The 19,860-nt window shown below is 37.3% G+C and overlaps 1 protein-coding gene and 1 long non-coding RNA gene across 4 annotated transcripts in view; one reads left to right on the top strand and one right to left on the bottom strand.

Moving 5' to 3' along the window:
* Positions 1–19,860, top strand: part of HMGCLL1 (3-hydroxy-3-methylglutaryl-CoA lyase like 1) — a 183,149-nt gene that overhangs the window by 43,363 nt on the left and 119,926 nt on the right. For both annotated transcript variants that reach the window (XM_077769097.1, XM_077769096.1), the window contains exons 2-3: positions 6,991–7,071; positions 7,297–7,404. In XM_077769097.1, the coding sequence (XP_077625223.1) occupies positions 6,991–7,071; positions 7,297–7,404 (189 nt within the window). The remainder of the gene's footprint in view (positions 1–6,990; positions 7,072–7,296; positions 7,405–19,860) is intronic.
* Positions 4,210–19,860, bottom strand: part of LOC144235539 (uncharacterized) — a 162,947-nt gene continuing 147,296 nt past the window's right edge. Inside the window, exons 2-4 of one of the 2 annotated variants that reach the window (XR_013336237.1) lie at positions 17,452–17,538; positions 6,959–7,045; positions 4,210–4,309 (exon numbers count right to left, since the gene is read on the bottom strand). This is a non-coding gene — a long non-coding RNA (uncharacterized LOC144235539). The remainder of the gene's footprint in view (positions 4,310–6,958; positions 7,046–17,451; positions 17,539–19,860) is intronic. The other variant, XR_013336236.1, reaches the window with a different exon arrangement.

Raw genomic sequence — 19,860 nt, 5'->3', positions numbered from 1 at the left:
TTATAGAAGAAATAAATTTGGCCAATGTTACGAAAAGAAATTGGGTGAATCATAAGAACTTTGGTTCAGCTGGGAGTTGAGGGTATGGGATGAGCAATGATTGTGATAGAGGAATAGCAGTAACTGGACCTTCTTACAACTCTGCCTATCCTGCAGTCTGTCATGGTAAACTTAGATATAATTGGAGATGACAGAAAAAGGTCTCTGAGTCTGTGAGTTCTGGATGCTGTACAGAAACTTTGGCCCTCTTGGAGAGATTTGGCTGGGATAGACAAACTCCTTTGAGGAACCATAGATGAGTCAGTTATTGACTGGTATCGGGGAATCCTGCTGCCCCAGATTGTGTTTATACTGCTGAAAGGTAACATATTGGAGAATGAGAAGGGAGCCAAAGAATTCTAAATTTTATGGTCAGCCTTGCCACTTTGCAAAACTCCCTTAGCCAATATATTATGACTGGATGAAGAGTTAAGAGTTGTTATCTTGATGGATCATGTGCAAGTCAAGCCCGTGTCATCCAGAGGGAACAACCCCCACCCCATTATCTTGCTGGGAACCAGTGCAATTGTGGTTGCTGAGTCCAGGGGTTCCCCAGGTTAAAATCAGTAGTGTTAGTAATGATGATTTTAATGTATAATGTGTTCATTTGATTGAGCTGGTGAGCAGCTCCTTTGCTGCCCAAAATGGAAAGTAAAGGTGCCTTACTGATAAGGAACGAATCTCTCCCTCTGTGCCCCTATATCATTTCTAATCTTTCTCCATCTATTTTAAGGAAAAAGATGATTATTAGTTCATCAAGATCATCCATCTGAGTGTGCCAGGGAACTTTGGGGAGAGGGAGGACTCAGACATTTTTGTCTGTCACAGAAACGTGTCAAAGTCACCATCCTACTCAGTCCCAGAGGTGGGAGGCCTGTCTTCAACTGATGAGGTTTGGGCAGTATTCACAATGGGAAAAGAGAATCAAAGTAACCTTTTGGATGGGGTTGTTGAAGCCTCAACAATATGTTGTTGTTGATTCCACATCTGAACATACAGTAAAAATTGATGTGTGATGGGATTGTAGTTCTGTTCCATAAGTGCCAGAGGTGATCATCTCAATTAAGAAAAGCTGCATATAATGAAGTGAAGAATCCCTTGGGAATCCCTGAATCCTTCTGACCATTTTGAGCTACAAGCCTCTATGACTGGTGATCTTGCTAATTGGAACTTTTGACAAAGTCAGACAGCATCCACTTGGAGGTGCTGTTTAGGAATTTGGACCCCTCCCTGCCCTGACACAGCTACCAGGTATCTTTTGAAAATCAGGTATTATTTTGCTATTGAGCTCTTGCTGAAATTGGACACCTGAGTCATGGAGGCATTTGAACTCTATGGCCTATTTTCATTTTGGAAATGACTAACAAGGTAGCACAACCTCAATAACCTCACTAATCAAATGGAAATGATATATTCAAGAAAGTGGTAAGCCTGTCCCCAGTGCAATCTCAGCTTTACACACAAAAAGTAGCAGTTGCCCTCTGCTGCCCACTCCACTGCCTAAAGCAAAGCTATTAGTTCAGTGGCACGCTTCTATTCACAGTGCTTTTCCTGAGGCCTTGGCTTGGTTGGATGATGTTTTGGCTAAGCTGAAACCTAATCATGTGCACCGGGATGCTGTAGTTTTACCTTTGCTAACAGTTGTGCAGAGCTAAAAATGGGTGTGATCACTCTACCCACTCAGGAGAACTTAAGGATATTACCATTTTTTAAAACTGACTTTGGAATGTGGGCTGTGCACTAGCTTATTTGCCATTTGGACATATATAGACTGAAAAATCAAAGACACATCTTTGGGTGCTAGGAATTGTACTGATTGAATCAGATGAGACCCACATTCTAATGAGGTCCCCTAGAATCAAACTGATCAACTTCAATCACTTGAGTTACCATCATTTGCTGTCTGGATCCATCATAGTAGTCAGCATGGCAACATATACACTATCATAAAATGGGTACAAAGTAAATGCCTCTCAGTTTCTGGTTCAGAGTCTCTACTGCATGGGATTTATTCAGTTCATCGAGTCCAGGACCCTTCAGAGGAGGAGGGGGCGTGGCTGATATCAATAATGCTGGCTGACTTTATCCTACTACTTGTAGTTCTGTGGAGAGTAGACTTAATTAAGTGTCTTATAAGATAGATTGAACAGATTTGGTCCCAGGCTGTGTTTATAATTGCAGAAGCCAACAGAGTGGCTTACTAATTGGGAAAATTTGCCATATATCAAGACAGTATAAAAATGAAGAGTGGATACTATTGGACACTAATTCTTCATACATGTCTTAAATTTCTGTATGTCTGCAAGCAGAGTTACAATTACCTTGGCTCCAAACTATGTTTTCAAGAATTTTTGTATTGCACGGGGTGCCTGGGTGGCTCAGTCGGTTAAGTGTCTGACTCTTGATTTCAGCTCAGATCATGATCTCATGGTGGTGGAATTGAGCCAGACATTGGGCTCTGCATTGGGGCATGGAGTCTTCCTAAGTTTCTCTGTCTTCTTCTCCCTCTGCCCCTCCCACACTTGGGATTGCTCTCTCTGTCTTTCTCTCTCTCTCTCTCTCCAAAAAAATAATAAAAGAAGAAAATAATTTTTATACTAGGAACAGCTTTTTTTTTCTTGGAACAGCTTTAAATGATAGAAGACTTCTTCTAGAGCAAAGGCTAAGTGTGCTTAAAGTCTTAGAAGACACAGCTAATGTATTCCTGCAAAGCAAAAGGCAGGCATGCTCATAGTCTAACAACCATGCTTACCCCTATAGCCATGGAAAGATCATACTTACACCTATTACCAAAGGATCAGATTCACTGTGCTTGGTGTTCCTTGTTCCTTTCCTGTAATGCAACCCATTGCTTGTGCAAGTGTCAGTCAATCATCTTTGCTTCTCCCTGTAGGAGTTGGGGCTTGAGGAACCAGCCACAAAGGCTGATCCTCTAGCTACTGCTATTGCTGTGAGTGCTGTGAGTAAGAAGCACTTTTTCCCCCTCTGATCCAGGTGTCTTGTGCCTTCCACCAGCATCCATGCAGCCTCAATAGTTAGTTTACATGTAGGCTAAAATTTCAGACCCTTAACCATTCTTCACAACTAGTAACTATAAAAGATACACCTCTAATGTAAATGATCTTAAAGAGTTGACATTTTTGTCCATATAAAGTATAAAATGATTGCATCTTATTGGCATGGTGTTGTTATTTAAGCAGTGATTCAAAGAAAGTCTCCATTTTTGTTGTTGTTGTTGATTTACTTTTATTTTTGTTTGGTCTTTATTAGCTTTCAAGTTGGCCATGCTCCTCTGCATCAAGCTTACTGAAAGGGAAGGAGCGTGGAGGGATGTGCAGGGGATATTTTCATGGGCCAAACCTAAATGTGGTGCATATCATTCACCCTTGCATTCCATTGATTTGAATTTATTCTGATATAACCATTACATAGGGGAGAAATGTAGTCCAGTCCTTTGTCCGTGAAGAAGAGAAATGAGTTTGGGGGAAAATCTTTTCCACAGATGGAAGGTATTTCTAAGCAGCAGAAACCTCATGTATACAGACATGAAAGTGTAGAAGACATGATTTTGGCCTGGCTAAAGTCAGAAGATGCATGAAGTAGAGACAGTGGTAGATGATGAGAGGCTTGACATGAATCATCTATCTGAGACTAGATTGCTCTGAAGGTGGTGGCTGGTTGCTGAAAGATTTTAATCATGGAGAAACAATATTAGGAACGTTACCTACAAAGCTAAAGCAACGGACTGGCTGAGAAAAAAATGGCAATTTTAATGAAGTCAGTGACAGAAGAGATTGACTAACATAATCAACAAGTAATTACTGAGCACAGTCTAAGTGTTACACATTGTGCCAGGTGCTGGGTATATGCCAAAATAAAACCAGAAATAAATGGGCCCCTTAGATGTAAGTGGTAAGAAGGGTAAAGAATAGCATGTGGTGTGGGAATGTCTGAGAAGAGTCATGAGGTGGGGAAAATAATGAGCCCAGTCTTGAATCATTTCTGTGTAGTTGGGCAGCATTGAGGTGAATTTGTCCAGTAGACATTGTTTATGTATAGCTCAAGCCCCTTAGAGAAATTAATACAGAGATAGAAATGAATAGAAAAAGGCTAAAGAACACCAAGAAAGGGCTCTTACATCATACATATTCAAGTGTTACTTGATTGTGTTTATTTATTTATGTATGTATGTTGCTGTTAACAAGGAGAACACATTTTCACTTTCTTCAGACTTCTCAGATACACTGGTAGAGGGAATATTTTTCCATGCCTAGAAAGAAAAAATAATAGCATTATATTCCAGAAGAAATCTTCCGAAATCACTTCACAAGTGAGTTCATACTCTGCTTTTGTTGTGGGTGAGAGAGAGCTTGCCTTGTAGGAATGGAGGTCTCAGTCCTTGGATTCCCCACGGGAAGATTTACAAGGGGATCTGTGCTCATGCTCAAATAAAGACAGNGCGAAAGTCGGACGCTTAACCAACTAAGCCACCCAGGCGCCCCAAAGAAGTTTTATTAAAGCAAAATACACTCCCAAGGTGGGAGAGCAGCCAGGTTTCAGGAGGTGGAACCAGCCCTCAGGTTGTTCTTGAGTTGGATACTACTGGGTCTCTCTGGGATGGGGATGCTGTAAGGTACAGTGGGGTGGTCTCTAATGGAGGCAGCTTCTAGTCATTAGGAGAACTCTCCCCACAGGGAGTTGGGAGGGGGAATTTTTGATCCTACAAGGTTTGTGGAATCATCATGCCAGCCTTTGTCCAACCAGCAGCGCTGTGTATGTGTAATGCGGATTCATTATAATGAGTGTAGAGGCTCTCCTGGAGCAAAGGTGGAGTAGCAGAGGACAAGTTCTATACCTGTGGCCTTTTGGTCTGTCAGCCCCAAGGTCTTAGGAGCTATCAGATCAAGATGTTGTGCTCCCTGGCTTTAAATGTGTAGCTTATTTGTCACCATCCTTGCCTCCAGCTCCTATCTCTATCATTCCTCCTCAAGGACTTGGATTCAGCCTTGAAGTGTTCTTTCCACTGCTTATATCTAGCTTCTGCCTAACACTTTGAAATGTCTGTACTTGGTAGAGGATCCTACTTTAGTTTTTTCAGATTGTTGCTTCTGCTAGCCAGGACAGTGTTGTAAAGGAGGGTTTTAAGTCCTTTAATTGCATTCAGCATGCTGTTACCATCCTAAAAGACACTGTGTTCCTTGTGGTTATTAAAACATTCCTGTTTAATAAAGAAACACTCTTCATGTATACTCTAAGCTAATTGCTGTTGAAGGTGCAGTTTCGGGAAATAGCAATAATGAAAAAACATGGCTTAAGATTGGCCAGTTTTATTTTGTTTTGTTTTATTTCTGCTGTTTTAGGACTGGAGGTAACACGAAAGAACAATGAGCTTCTCTTATTCCACCTTCCTATGCCATCTCTGTCATTTATTGCTTTGAAACTATGGCCACTGTAAATGAGACATGGTTTCATGGTTGCCTTCCAAAATGGAGTGTAAAGATGAGGGGTCCCATGCTTCCATTACAACCTTCTCAGAAGATGGAGAGATGAGAGTTCTTTTCCTTTTTGGTTAATTTTTGCTCATTAAATTGCCCAGTTTAATGGAAATGTTGAGGGTGGTATGTAAACATTGTAGCAGGGATTATCTGGGTTCTTTTAGTGACTCTTAGGAGACTATTCTAATTTTAACTATAATGTGACATTTAGAAAGGCAGTTTCTGTTTTTCCTTTTTTAAACTGTCTTTAATTTTTATTGATTTTTAAAGTTTATTTATTTTGAGAGAAAGGGAGAGAATGTGTGAACGGGGGAAGGAAAGAGAGCGCAGGAGAGAGAGAATCCCAAACAGGCTCTGCACTGCACTGTCAGCACAGAGCTATACTGGGCTCGATCTCATGAACCATAAGATCATGGCCTGAGCTCGATCTCATGAACCATAAGATCATGACCTGAACATAGATCAAGAGCCAGATACTTAACCAACTAAGCCACCCAGGTGACCCATAAACTAATGTCTTTAAAAAAACCTTTTAGTGTTTTTTATTTATTTCTGAGAGAGAGAGAAAGAGGCAGCGTGAACAGGGGAGGGTCAGAGAGAGAGGGAGATACAGAATCTGAAGCAGGCTCCAGGCTCTGAGCTAGCTGTCCGCACAGAGCCTGACGTGGAGCTCCAACCCACGAGCCGCGAGATCATGACCTGAGCCAAAGTCAGATAGATGCTTAACCGACTGAGCCACCCAGGCACCTCGACTAAGGTCTTTTTAAATGTGTCCATAGTACTTGGTTTTGGGCCAGAGGTTCCAGAGTCTAGACCCTCTGCCATTTCAGATTTGGGCAAAAGGTGGAACAGAGTACTACAATGGGTAACAACTAGGTGTTCCCAGTGGAATATTGAGGGTGAAGGCCCTACTGCAGTGGCTCTGTCCTTCAGGGAGCTATGTTTAGGTGCTACTTGTGCGGTGTGACACAGAAAATAAATAAGCAGGATACCTTTTTATCTAGTCTCAGTTTTCTAGGCACAGGCCAGAGAACCACAGCCACATTCCTCAAGTTCAAGGTATGGAGTGTGGCATCTTTATGACTGTGCTTGGTAGAACAATGTTAATACAAAGATATACTTTTGTAATTAATTCTAATAGTAAATTTTATCAACACATATCCAGTTACTTAACAAGTTTGCTTTTTAAATCCTGAATATGTTACCTTTTCCAGTTATATTTTAGAAATTAATTTTTCAATTTTCATCTAATGATTGAAATTACTGAGCTAGAAGAAAAAAAATCATCTCATGTTGCTGGTAATATAAACTTGATATTTGGATTATAGCACTGTGTTAGATTTAGCTTTCTGGAGTGAGAACTTTATTAATAAACTGTAATCATTTGATTTTCAGATAAGCAAGTTTGATGATCTAACTATTACCTGTTTTTCTTGTCTTGTATTTTCCATTTTAGGAAACATCCCAGTCATCTGGACTCCCTGAGTATGTTAAAATAGTAGAAGTTGGACCTAGGGATGGATTGCAGAATGAAAAGGTAGTTTGATACTAGTTTAACATAGTAATTCCAAGTGCTAAACCAAAATATTTATTAAAATTCTAGTCTTAGATGGGTTTCATATATTACACGATTATGTTTGTTCTCAATTGCTACTTAAATTTATGCATCTTAAATATGATTTGCTTTTGTTAGGAAGGAATTTTCTATTTATGTTTCAATAGACCCTATGTGAATTACTTATAATTTTTAATGCTTTCATAGGTTATAGTTCCTACAGATATAAAAATTGAATTTATCAATCAACTTTCCCAAACTGGCTTGTCTGTAATAGAAGTGACCAGCTTTGTGTCCTCCAGATGGGTACCACAGGTACGTAAATACATAATTCCTTAATTGAATCTTTAAGTCAACTTTGCCAAGATTTAGCCAAAGATTTGCCAAGATTCAGCAAATTGTAAATTGCAATGTTAACCTATTATTATTAATTTACTATTTTTTTTTCAAAATATTAGCCCATGCATTGAGACATTATTAAAGAGAAATCCCTATGATGAAACATCTATGTCTTAAGTCCTAAAAAGTTTTGGGAACTCCATCCCAAGCCATCCTGAGTATATGGTCCAATATAATGAGTAGATAAGGTTCTTAAATAGCAATTTAGGAGCCTGCTGTCAATTTACCACTTTACTGACTTCATGACTAATCTAAATATCTAAATATCACTGTTCCCCACTGCTTAGTGCCTAGTAAGTAGGTATTGTGAAATGAATGATGAATCAATCAGCCTGAAATAATCATAACACGTCACTTTGAATTTTTTGGTATGGACAGCTGACTCTTAACTTTTTGTTCATGTATTTGGTTCTGTGTAATGAAGACCACAAATACTTTCCTTAGGAAGGCACAAAGAGCTTTAGGACACTAGACCTATTTCCTTGACGATGGTCATTTTGTAAAATCGCTCACCATTATTTTATGAGCTATCATTAATTTTAAGGGAATGTGAGCCCCTTGTATCATACTTAAGTCTTTATGAAATTGCCTCTGTTTGATTCAATTAGCGTTCACTTCACAAATTTGATTACTGTTGAAGAAAAACTAGAAAGGTGTAACTTTGGCGTAATGTCAGGAAAAAGAGGAGTTATTGGTAGTATTAACTGATGACCAATCACAGTAGTATTTCAGATACTAAAGTTTACTAAGTCCTATTCAAGATATTTTTTATTTTCCAATGGTTTTATAAGACTGCTTACAAAATATTCTTCTTTACTGAGATGATGCGAATTGTCACCAATTGTCACATTCTATTATACAACCCTGGAAATTGTCTGATTATTCTTGACACTAATCTAGGACACATTCAGTAACATTTAGAAAGATGAAGCTAGAACCCTTCATGAGGGCCATACTTCCTGTTTAGCTGGTTTAGAGGAAAGATGGTCAGAGCAAAAGGGAAGGCAGTCTCTCTGTATGCAGTAATAGGAAAATGCTTTCTGGTCTCATATTAAATAGATATGTGATAGGGCCATAAAACAAGATGACTTATTCTAGGCTTGGTCTGAAGGTAAACTCAGGACCTAATCTATTGAGATATAATGAACACTTCCTAGGCTCAACTCAATGATGAATAATTCAATTCATCATTATTGAATAAATGATGGAATTCCCAATGTAGCTCTTGAGGACAGCTGTGGTGAGGCAGAAGTACCTTTGGTACTGTGTCCCTGTCCACATTGTGCCTTGAGCTTGAGTAAGTGACTTAACCTCTTTGGACCTTGGAAATCCCAGCGATGCTTCCTATAGTATGGGAGTGTTGAGGGCAATAAGGCCCATGAATGGACTCCTGCCTATGAGTGCCCAGAGTCCAGAGCACATGGCTCTGACCGGTTCTCAGTAGGGTTATCTGAGTGATTGCCTGACTCACAGATGGACTGACTGACCCTGGATTCCACACAAGTTAGCTTCCTTCTTTTTCACAAAAAGTCATTTTCTTAGAGATGGAAGTATGTGTTTAGTTTAAATACTGGATCAGACAAGCCTGATCTGAATAATTGAAGATACTTATTCAAACACTAAATAATATGTTAGGTATTTCACTTTTAATTCTCATGTGGTTACATGCATAACAGTGTTTTAAATAAATGTGTTAAAAATCTGTAAGAAATTGGTGTGTCTGAATCAAAGATATTACCAGATGGAGTCTTCCCAAGTTATACCAGCCATTTTCTAAAGGACCTGTCAACATACTGAGGTCTTTTCAAAGGGCAATTTCGAGAACATCCCATTTTTTAAATGTGATTTTCCATAGTTGTGCTTGTGCTTTAGATTTCACTGAGCTGGCCTGCACAGAGCAGTTTTTATTGTAGTTGGTGATTGTCTCATCATGTAATTCTGCCGGTTGCATTGTTTTCATGTGAACAGAAAAGGGTGTGAAATCAGAATGAATTCATAATGCTAATTTCTCTTTGGAAATTTTACCTTGTAATCACTCATTTTTGAAGCAAACCTTATGACATTAGACTCCTCTGACTTAAAATCATGTCTGAGATGTGACACAACAGTTTTAGTGCAACCGCTGATGGATAATTGTCTGAAGTGATTTGTACTTCTAAAGATGGTGAGTGTAGCTCTAAATCGGTGTTCTCTTAGTTCCCTGCATTTTCTTCTGTTTCCTTTCCTTAAACATAGGTCATGGGAATAGTCCTCTAGTTTATGTTTAGATTGCTGCTTGTTCACTTATTCTTTTTTTAGCGTTTTAAAGCGTTTTTACAGTTGCCGCCCACTGTTGTGTTTGGCAGCAGCTTTGTAAGGCAGCTAAAAGAAAAGTTCCACGGTAGCAGGGTCCCCTATAAAACAGGATCCCACACCTATCATCTAAATGGCCAGAGATGATAAAATACTTGCCATTTAAAGAAAAAGAAAAAAAAAAACCACAACATGTTCTTTACAACTTATCTGGGAAAAAAAAAAAAAAGGTTTCCTTAGAGTGACATATAATACAAGAACATTTGAAATGAATCCAGATAGTCTCTCACTTTTATGGAATGAATAATAACAGCACAAAGAAAACATGTTTATAAAAATAGGCGTACTGCAACTTTGGAAGGTGGCTCTTTAGTAGTAAGCTATTTAAATCATGATAAAGACAATAATTTCAAAAAGTGAACTAGTGTTTTGTATTCATGTTATTTAGCTATTTGGTTTTAAATGTTTTCATTCACATGAGTGATGAAAGTGAAAATCATTTATGGAAAAATAAGAATACATTAAACATATATAACACTGTGTGTTTCCATAGGCCACAGGCAGAGTCTCAGCAAATGCTCCCATTTACGTTCATTTTTAACTGTTGGAAAAGGTGGGTCCCAAGTTCGTGACATGGACAGAGATTTTTCTCTGTAAAAGTAAAAAGAAATATACTTAAAAGACTGTAACAATTTCTTACAAATTTGTTAAACACTTGAAAATATGACCTAAGCACAATGTGAACAACAAGGAATGCGTAAACATTTCCCTGCCCTCCTTTCAGTGTGTGATGGTATTCTTTATTAGTAATGAAAATGGTTACTGGATTGAAGTTTCAGGTTCAGATTTACATTGATGAGATGCAGGAGGCTGTAGCTTCTACTTCTGAGTGTCCTGCTTCTCTTCCTGGCTCTGCCCTTGTTGAATGAATGGGTATGTGGAGAAGCAGCTTGGAAAAGGGTATTTTAACATAGATGTTGAGAGAGTGTGTGTATGTGTGTGTGTGAGATAGAGCGCCTCAGAGGTTGAGAGAGCACGTGCATATGCACACAGCCCCCTGAGTATTTTGCTTAGGAGGCACAGTTAAGTGACAGGGTAATTTCATCATCTGGGAAGTGTTCCAGTGCAAGTCCCATCCATTATACCCCGATGAGTTGGCTTCTGCTACCTCCCCAGAGAATATGCAGGAGAAATTTACCAAGAGTACAGTTTTGTTTCAATGTAACAGGAGTCCTTGTACACAGATACAAGGGTGAGCTAAAGGAGGAGCATTTAACCCTAACTCTCTTCAGTGGAGGCTGCCTTAGTGTGCTCACTTCTGTATTTAGAATACTCTTAGCTGCTACTACATGCTAAGAATAATGAATTTTCACTTAACTGCTGCCCTACTGTGTACCTTTATACCTTCCACATGTCATTTCTATAGTAGAGATGTGTCTGGTCAATTACCACAGTCAGCATCAGGCACCTGCCAGTTAGGATCACCAGAATAGTCATTGGTGACGTCTTCATTTCCTTTTCTTATCTCCTGAATTTGTAGTCATGGTACACATGCTACACGTGTACCACATGCTGCTTCCTTACAAAAGGCTTATATGGAAGGCTTATATTAAGGATTTTTTGGTTTTAGCAATAGCTTCTAGCTGTATTAGACTTTTTTTAAAAACTTATTTGAGCATGTTGAATTTCATACTTGTCAAATAATCGGTCAATGTTTGTATAATAGTTGATCTCAAAGAAAAATAGACACACAGGTCTTGAGCAAATGAGCTCTGATAGTTATAAAAAGTAAATGAGTGCCTTTTTCTCTGTCTCTGTCTCTCCAAAAATTAAAAAAAAAAGTTAAAAGGGGGAGCCTAGAAGTGGGCAACTGGGTGGCTTAGTAGGGTTAGCATCTACCTCTTGATTTTGGCTCAGGTCATGATCTCAAGGTTTGTGGGATTGAGCCCCTTGTCGGGCTCTGCACTGACAGCACAAAGCCTGTTGGGATTCTCTCTCCCACTCTCTCTCTGCTCCTCTCTTTCTCTTTCTCTCAAATAAATAAACAAACATTAAAAAGGGGGGGGGGTGGCACCTGGGTGGCTCAGGCAGCTGAGTGTCTGGCTCTCGATTTTGGCTCAGGTTATGATTCCAGGGCTATGGGATCAAGCTCCATACTCAGTATGGAGTTGCTTAAGATTGTCTCTTGTTCCTCTGCCCCTCTCCCAACTTGTGCTCGCTCTCTCTAAAAAGTAACAGAAAAGTAAATGGGGGCCCTTTAGTTTTGTTGATTGTTTGTATTTTGATAAGGTCCTAATAGTCCATTTTTGCTTTTGTTTTCCTGGTCTCTGGCAATGTGTCTAGTGAGAAATTTCTATAGCCAAGATCAAGGAGGTTGCTGTATATGTTCTTCTCTAGGATTTTGATGGTTTTCTGTCTCACATTAGGTCTTTCATATATTTTGAATTATTTTTGGTGTAAGGAAGTGGTCCAATTTCATTCTTCTGTATGTGGCTAGATGGGTGATGGGTATTAAGGAGGGCACTTGTTAGGAGGAGCACTGGGTGTTGTATGTAAGTGATCAATCACTGAATTCTATGCCTGAAACCAATATCACACTGTATGTTAACTAACTAGAATTCAAATAAAAATTTGGAATAAAAAAAGTAAATGGGGATAAAGTTGTGCTATGAAAGCTGTATCCACATAGATAAAGTATACTAGGTCTTCAAGAAAATAAAAAAATGCATAACAGATTTTCTAGCTTATTTTTTCCCAACATTTAATGGCACAAACCACAGCCTCTTCAAATTGTTTCAGTAAGTTCAGTGATTTTCCACTGACTGTGTAACATGTGGCAAATATTCCATATGTGTGTTCACATGTGTGTGCACATGTATATTCACATATCCACATATCCACAATTGCCATGCTCCCTGAAAGCTGGCAAAATGAAATCTGGTCCTTTTGATTACCTGCATTATAAAATAATCCTCAAATTTAGTCTTTGGAAACATTAACAACCTTTGTTTTTGCTTATGGTTTCTATGGATCAAGAATTTTTACATGGCTCAGTGGGGCGGCTAGGTCTACAGGTTTTGCAGAGATGGTGGTCCCAGCTGAATAGCAGGAATTAGCCCCTGGGTCAGCTGGAGTCTGGCTGGACACCTCTTTCTCTGCGTGTTCTAGAAACTCTCTATGCAGTCTTTCTGTGGGCTAGCTAGAATTTCCTCACAGTGTGGCAGCCTAAGACCTCTAAACTGGTGGCTTAGAGTTGCAAAGATGAGTGTTCCAAGAGGCAGGCAAAAATGGTGTGCTTTTTATAACCAAGTCTTATAAATGTTATGGCATTACTTTTCCATTAATAATTAATTGAAGAATACAAAGCCATCCATTTTCAGGGATGTCAACTCTTGATTGGAAACTAGGCTTCTAGAGTACTAGAAGAGCAGGAGAAATATCATTGGAGCCATTTTTATAATATTTGACATTTTGGTTTTTAAAAATTATACAGTAATTAATCTAGCCCCATGCTTTTTCCTACTAATAATTAAAGAATAAATATAGTTGGTTGAAAAAAAACAGGTTCTGCATTCTGAAACTCCTAAATTAAAAAAAAAAAATAGATGTTTTAGCATTATCAGGGCTGCTAATATTTACCTCACTCCTACCCAACCCCTTTATAAAATTGTGTGTCTCAAATGGGATTCAGGTTGGCATTTGAAGGATAGGGTTGTTGCCTAGACAGCATAAGAGATGAAGGAGGGAGACAGAAATGAAATAGAAGCTGGTAAAACAGAGTCCTAGGCCTTTGCCTTCAAAACCACCTCTTCCCTGGAGTGAAGCTTTTTCCTGTGTCCCAATTTCTAAACATACACCAAGGTGAAAGGGGAGGGGAGGCCATGGGAGTGGAGGAAAAAGAAAATGCCAAAAAACAAAAAGTAAAATTTAGAGCTTGCAGTCGGTCGTCATAGCCCCCAAATCTCCACCATCCATCTGAAGGTGTCACTGTCTTCACTGTGGAGTACATGATTTCTGTATACCCAGAAGCCGTGCCTTCCATGTCCAGACCTGCTCAGCAGAGTCCTAGCTTCTGGACTAACACCTTCACAGATCGTCTCTTGTAACGTAGTTGGCATGCCTGGTTCAATTCAATGTGTTGAACTGTTTCGGTAATGCCTGCTTTGTTTTGAGAGTAAAGAGTAGGAAGTCCTTTTCTTTTCTAAAAAACAAATGTCAGTGTACTCTAGAAATGAAAAGTAGCAATTAGATTTTTGTTGCTCTTTGTTATTAGAAAACATCCTGCATTATTTTAAGTTGCTGTATTAGAATGTTTCTCTAGGTTTGTAGTCAAAATTTTATCCTTTTAAGTAAGAATAATCAACTGTATTCTGAATACTATATTAGGATCTCTCTTAACGGTGAGATCTTAACGGTAACGGTGGTGAATTTGATTTATATCCTATACAAATGTTGTTTGTATATTAGGGGGTATTACTATAATACCCCCTAATGTGATGGTGTAAATTCTTGCATTTTTCTATTATGGAAGGAGGGGGGCTTTGCTTACTTGTTTTGGTTTCTTTCATTTTGCTTAACCATTTGCTGTGTTTTTAAGCAGTGACAAACCTAATAGTAAATATTTTAAAGTATTTAAAAAACATTTACACTTATATTATTACTATGGTTCTCACATAAGGCTAGCAAATTGCCTAAAGCATATTCACACATTTTTAAAACACCTTTTGTCTCAGAATAGAACATGGAAATATGCAAATGGTTGTTTTAGTTATAATAGTGGACATTACTGATTTTTCTTTTTGAACTGGTTTAAGGTTATACATTGCAATAAAATAGGAAAAAATATGAATTGCTAACATTGTACATATTGCTGAGCATTCAACACCAAGTTACTCTGTAGATAGGATACAGTTATTTTACTACTGTATCCAAAGCAAAGCAAACCTTATAGTTAAAAGCAGTAATGTCAGCAATTCTGCTGGTCAGATTTTCTTGTTTTGTTCAAGCTGAAGGTATAATTCAATATTTTTGGATGGTGTTCCTCATGAGACCAAAAACTACGTAATTATACTCAAAGATATATTCTCAGCATATACTGCTTTTATGATTACTTAATTGGATCAACTGCATTTTGACTAACAAATTGAGTTTTATTTTGTTTGTAGATTTATAAAATGAATTATAACAAAACATTAAAATACTTTGTCTCATTTATAATTCACTAATACTGAATGTATTGTGTATCATATTTTTGTCTAAGATTTCCCTTGAAAGAAATAAATTATTCAAAGCCACTGATTATATTAAAATACTTTTTTGTACTTGATTAAACTAATCTTAAAATCTAGTCTTGTGGAACTATCTATATGTAATGACAGTTGAAAGGCTGCACATAATATAATTGCATAAAAGCTGAATATAGGTACATTTTGGCACAAAAAACCTGAGCCTAACTTTTTAATGTTCTTTTCTGCAATACTATGATTAGTTTGTTGATAAACATTGTCAATCTTATTTTAGTGTAAACTCATTCCTTTGGTGTGTCTCCTAACTAAGCGACTTAAATGGTGTCCACTTTAAGAGAAGCAGAATATGTCAAGGAACTAAAGTTCTTTTCAAAAATTGATGATCCTATACAATGAGCATTGAAAATTAAAGTCTTATTCCCATCATGTTTAAGTAGATTGATGGACAAGACCTATTTTGTTAATATGTTTATGAAGTATTATGCTTACGCACATGCGCGCACGCGCACACACACACACACACACACACACTCTGATCTAAAATGTCTGGTGGGTCGCCTGAGTGGCTCTGTCATTTTAACGTCCACCTCTTGGTTTCAGCTCAGGTCATGATCTCACAGTTGGTGGGTTCAAGCCCTGCAGTCAGGCTCTACACTGCCATTGTGGAACCTGCTTGGGATTCTCCTCTCCCAGCACATGTACTCTCTCTCACTCTTTCAAAATAAACAAACTTTAAAATAAATTTAAAAAATAGAAAAAAATAAAATACCTGGTTAAATTCTTTGGAAGTTTTCTAGGAGTAATAAATATGTAGTAAACAAAATTAGATAAATATGAGTGCTGAAGTTAACACTGCATTCAAAAATCACATGAAGCAATAAATAAGTTTTATAGTTGAAAACCTACACATTGAGATAGGTATGCTAGTGTTTAACTTCTTCCACATTTGATAAAATTAAGGGACAATAAATTTATATTTTCACATACAGTATTCCTGTCAATAGAAAGCATTTTTTAATAATGAATTTCATTTTACTCTAAATATTTTTGCCCAAATTCAACTATGTTAAATAGTCAATTTATAAAATTAGAGACTGACTATTATAATGTAGAAGAGAATGTTTTACATCTATGAATTTTGGGTATTTTTTCATTATTAATATATAAAACATTGTTGGAATAATGCTGTTCATTTTATTAAGATCTTGGACAACTTCTAACTTGTAATTGAAAAGGTTCATAGGTTATAGTTTTAATTGTTCCAGGTATTCATTTTCATGTTTGCCTATTTAACTGCCTAATCAAGTAATTTTTGAAATACATGTCAAAGCTGGTTCATGCCAATAACCTGAGAACACCAGTACAACTTACTCCCTACCGTCATGTACTCCTGGGATGTGATCCCCATTAATAAATTATAACCCTATTCTGAGTTAAGACCAATGAATTTTGTATTGAATTCAGCTTATAATCTGTAGTAAGAAATGTATTTCTTACTATGAAAGGAAAAAAAAGGAAAAAAAAGAAATGTGTTTCTTAGTAACCCCAAAATAGTTACTTTCCCTCAAACCTTCAGGTTGCAGATTTCCTGAGCTTTTGTTGGCATTATTATATCTACCATCTAGATACAATAATTTATACATTTTCTAATGGAATGCTAGAAATTCTGAGACCTGACTCAACACATGTATAATACGAGTAGGTAAAATATTTTTTAAAAATTTCTATTTATTTATTTTGAGAGAGAGAGAGACAGACAGACAGACAGAGAGACAGAGTAAGTGTGTGTGGGGGAGAATCTCAAGCAGACTCCACACCATCAGCACAAAGCCTGATGGGAGACTTGAACCCATGAACCACAAGATCATGACCTGAGCCAAAATCAAGAGTTGAATGCTTAACCGACTGAGCCATTCAGACTCCTCTGGCAAAGTATTTTTTTGTCCCTCTATACCTCGGATATTTTCCATTTGTTCGTTGTCATATTCATTAGTTTTATTGTGTTTATTAAAAATTGCATTCAATCCTTTGCTGAGATTAAAAATTGAATAATGCATATTTGCTAATAATAACCATGATATCGATGTCATAAGGCAATTGTAGAGTTACTGGGAATGAAATTAGTAAAAACAAAACATAGAAGTCTTAAAATCAAGTGAATATCTGTAAATAAGTTATAATGAAATGTAATTTGATAACTAGAATACGTTAAGCAGTTTGCCATCAGTCACTCTGTCTGACCTTTTAAAGTCCTGTATTCTGTCCTGTTCACTAAAAAATAGATATGATCCATGCGATGGACAAATCATTGTATATGATCATACAACTTTCAAATTGATATCATTGCTTGTTGGAGTAGTAAGACCCTTTTGGCTACAGCCCTTATTGTCAGTGGGACAGTCTCCCTCAAACAACCCATACTTACCCTCTTTTCATCAGCATGACTATCCACTGTGGGCAGAAGTGTATACACTTCTAGAAAGTGTATACAGAGAAGGAAAGCTCTATTTGTCTGTAAAGAATGAGTACAATTAGATACAGTTCTTAAAAGTGACTTCTTCCATACATTGAAAATAACAATGTTGAGAGTGTTATTATCAAGCACACAGACATGATATATGAGAGGTAACACAGATGAATGGAAAGAAAATTATATACAGGGAGCTTTGAGACTTCTTGCCCCTACTTCAGAGTGACGTTGGGAGCATGATTGTTTTAATACGGGAAGACCAGGAGGGTGGTCAAAAAGGCATTGACCTGAACAAAGAATAACTAATGTGTATTTGTTATGTTTATCTTAGGAAAGGGGAAATGTTATTGAATCAAATGACTGGTTTCTCTGTCTGAAACATTGGTTTTCCAGTCTAAAACCCACAAATCCAATTGGTAGATTGGATTTATTTTATAATTTAAAAATTAATATTTGTAGACATTAATGGGTTATGATTAAAATGTTTTGCCTGCATTTATAGTAAAGGAGTAGAGGTCATATGTTACTTGATTTGGTCACTCTTAAGAAGCATGTGTGTTCCATCCAATACAAGGCAGTACAGAAGTCCTTAGAACACAAAGGTGATGCCAAACAAGGAAGTACAGGAAATTATACACCAGACCAAATTAGTTTTAAGGCTTTTGGACTTGAGAAGTTTTTTAAATGTGGTGTCAGACCATTTTAGTAGTGCAGCCAAAACAGGGTATTGGGTAGGAAAAAAAAAAAGAAACAAAAAAAAAAAACCTAGATGTTCAATTTTCCAGAGATTTCCTGTGTTTATTATTATAAGACTGTGATTTATTAAAACTGTCTTACTTCTTCAAGCAGACCAAGATTTCCTCTGTGCTACTGAGGCTAAGATATATGGGGTTTGTGCAAAGTCTGTGAATGAGACAGGGTTATGGTACCCAGGCTACAATGCTGTTCATAGCTGGTTAGAGCATTTTCACCCAGAATTGTCAGGAAGAGCTCTAGTCTCATTTTTTCTCATTACTGAATTTACGGATGTATTACCTTTAAGAGGAGTTACTGCTCAAATTGAATTTTGAGTTATAATGTCTGAAACCACATTATTTACATTTTTAGAGTAATCGATGGCATGTGTGGAAGAAATTGCACATTCTGTTTCTGTCTTTCCTGCTGTACTCCTGCATATAGAAAGTAATACCATCAGTTATGTCTCATCTGGCAAGTGGAGATGGTAGGCAAATGCCTTCTGACATTTCCTTCTTATTTTGAACTTTAATGAATGTTGTCCTGGGTGGTGGTGGTGGTGGGGCAAACAAAAGAATCCTACAGGAATATTTTTAGAAATGATGTGGTAAACTATATTAGAAAGCATGGGTAAATGAGAGTAATAAGTCCATGAGTTTAAATCTATTTCCTGACAAACTTTAAAATGGTTTATTAAGCAGAGAATTTATAAACATAGATAGACTCAGAAATATTATGGATATACTGAGAATAAGACATTCCAAACTGATCTCACTGTTTTCTTGAGAGTTTTTTTCTGGACTGGCAAAGGAAAAGAATACTATAGACATTGTGAATGTGTATTTCAGGAAAATCCTTAACTATCTTAATATTGTGAAGAGCAAAGTAAGAAATATCACCAAGCCTGGTAATTTCCAAACTTTTATTTATTTTTAAATCCATGGGATTTTTTCACCCTGGATAAAACATCTTTTTAGAACCATGATATGTTCTACAGACAGGAAAATTACCTTAAAATATTTAAATAGCTGCCTCCCAAGGCCCTGGGAGGGTGCTAGCAATGTACTCAACTGGCCATATAGTTCAGTGAAATTTACAAAAGTTAAATATTTTTGTGTTGTTTTTTTTTAAAGAAGCTTTCTCTCATACTGCAGTCATTTTAGGTACACATAGCCATCATTTACCTCTGAAAAAAAATAAAATTAATGTTCTTTATTGAAGCAGGAGTGGGGGCTCTCAAATGCACTGATTTGATTTGTCTTCCTCTGAGCAGAAGCCAGTAACAGCCTTTGTGTCTAAATCCACCGTGATTCTTTCTTGTTGATGTCTAGCATCTCCTGAGAAGTTTTGAAACTATAGATTCCTGGGTCCTGCAGTAGAGCAGAATCAGAATCTGTACAGATAGGTCCAAGAAATCTATATATTTTAAAATATACTAAATAATTCTGATGGTTTATCTAGTTTGAGAGACACTGGTTTAGAATATTAAACCATGATTCCCCACCCAAATTGTTTAGCTTAAGGATGGGGTCTTTCTAGGAGCTACTCCCTTGACATTGTGATGCACAAAATCTTCAACAACGACCAAGAGGGTAGATGCAGAAAGTAGATGCTATAAGGAATATATTT

Source organism: Crocuta crocuta, unplaced genomic scaffold, assembly GCF_008692635.1.
Source record: "Crocuta crocuta isolate KB4526 unplaced genomic scaffold, BGI_CrCroc_1.0 scaffold205, whole genome shotgun sequence".
NCBI lineage: Eukaryota > Metazoa > Chordata > Mammalia > Carnivora > Hyaenidae > Crocuta > Crocuta crocuta.
This window is presented reverse-complemented; position numbering and strand designations above follow the sequence as displayed.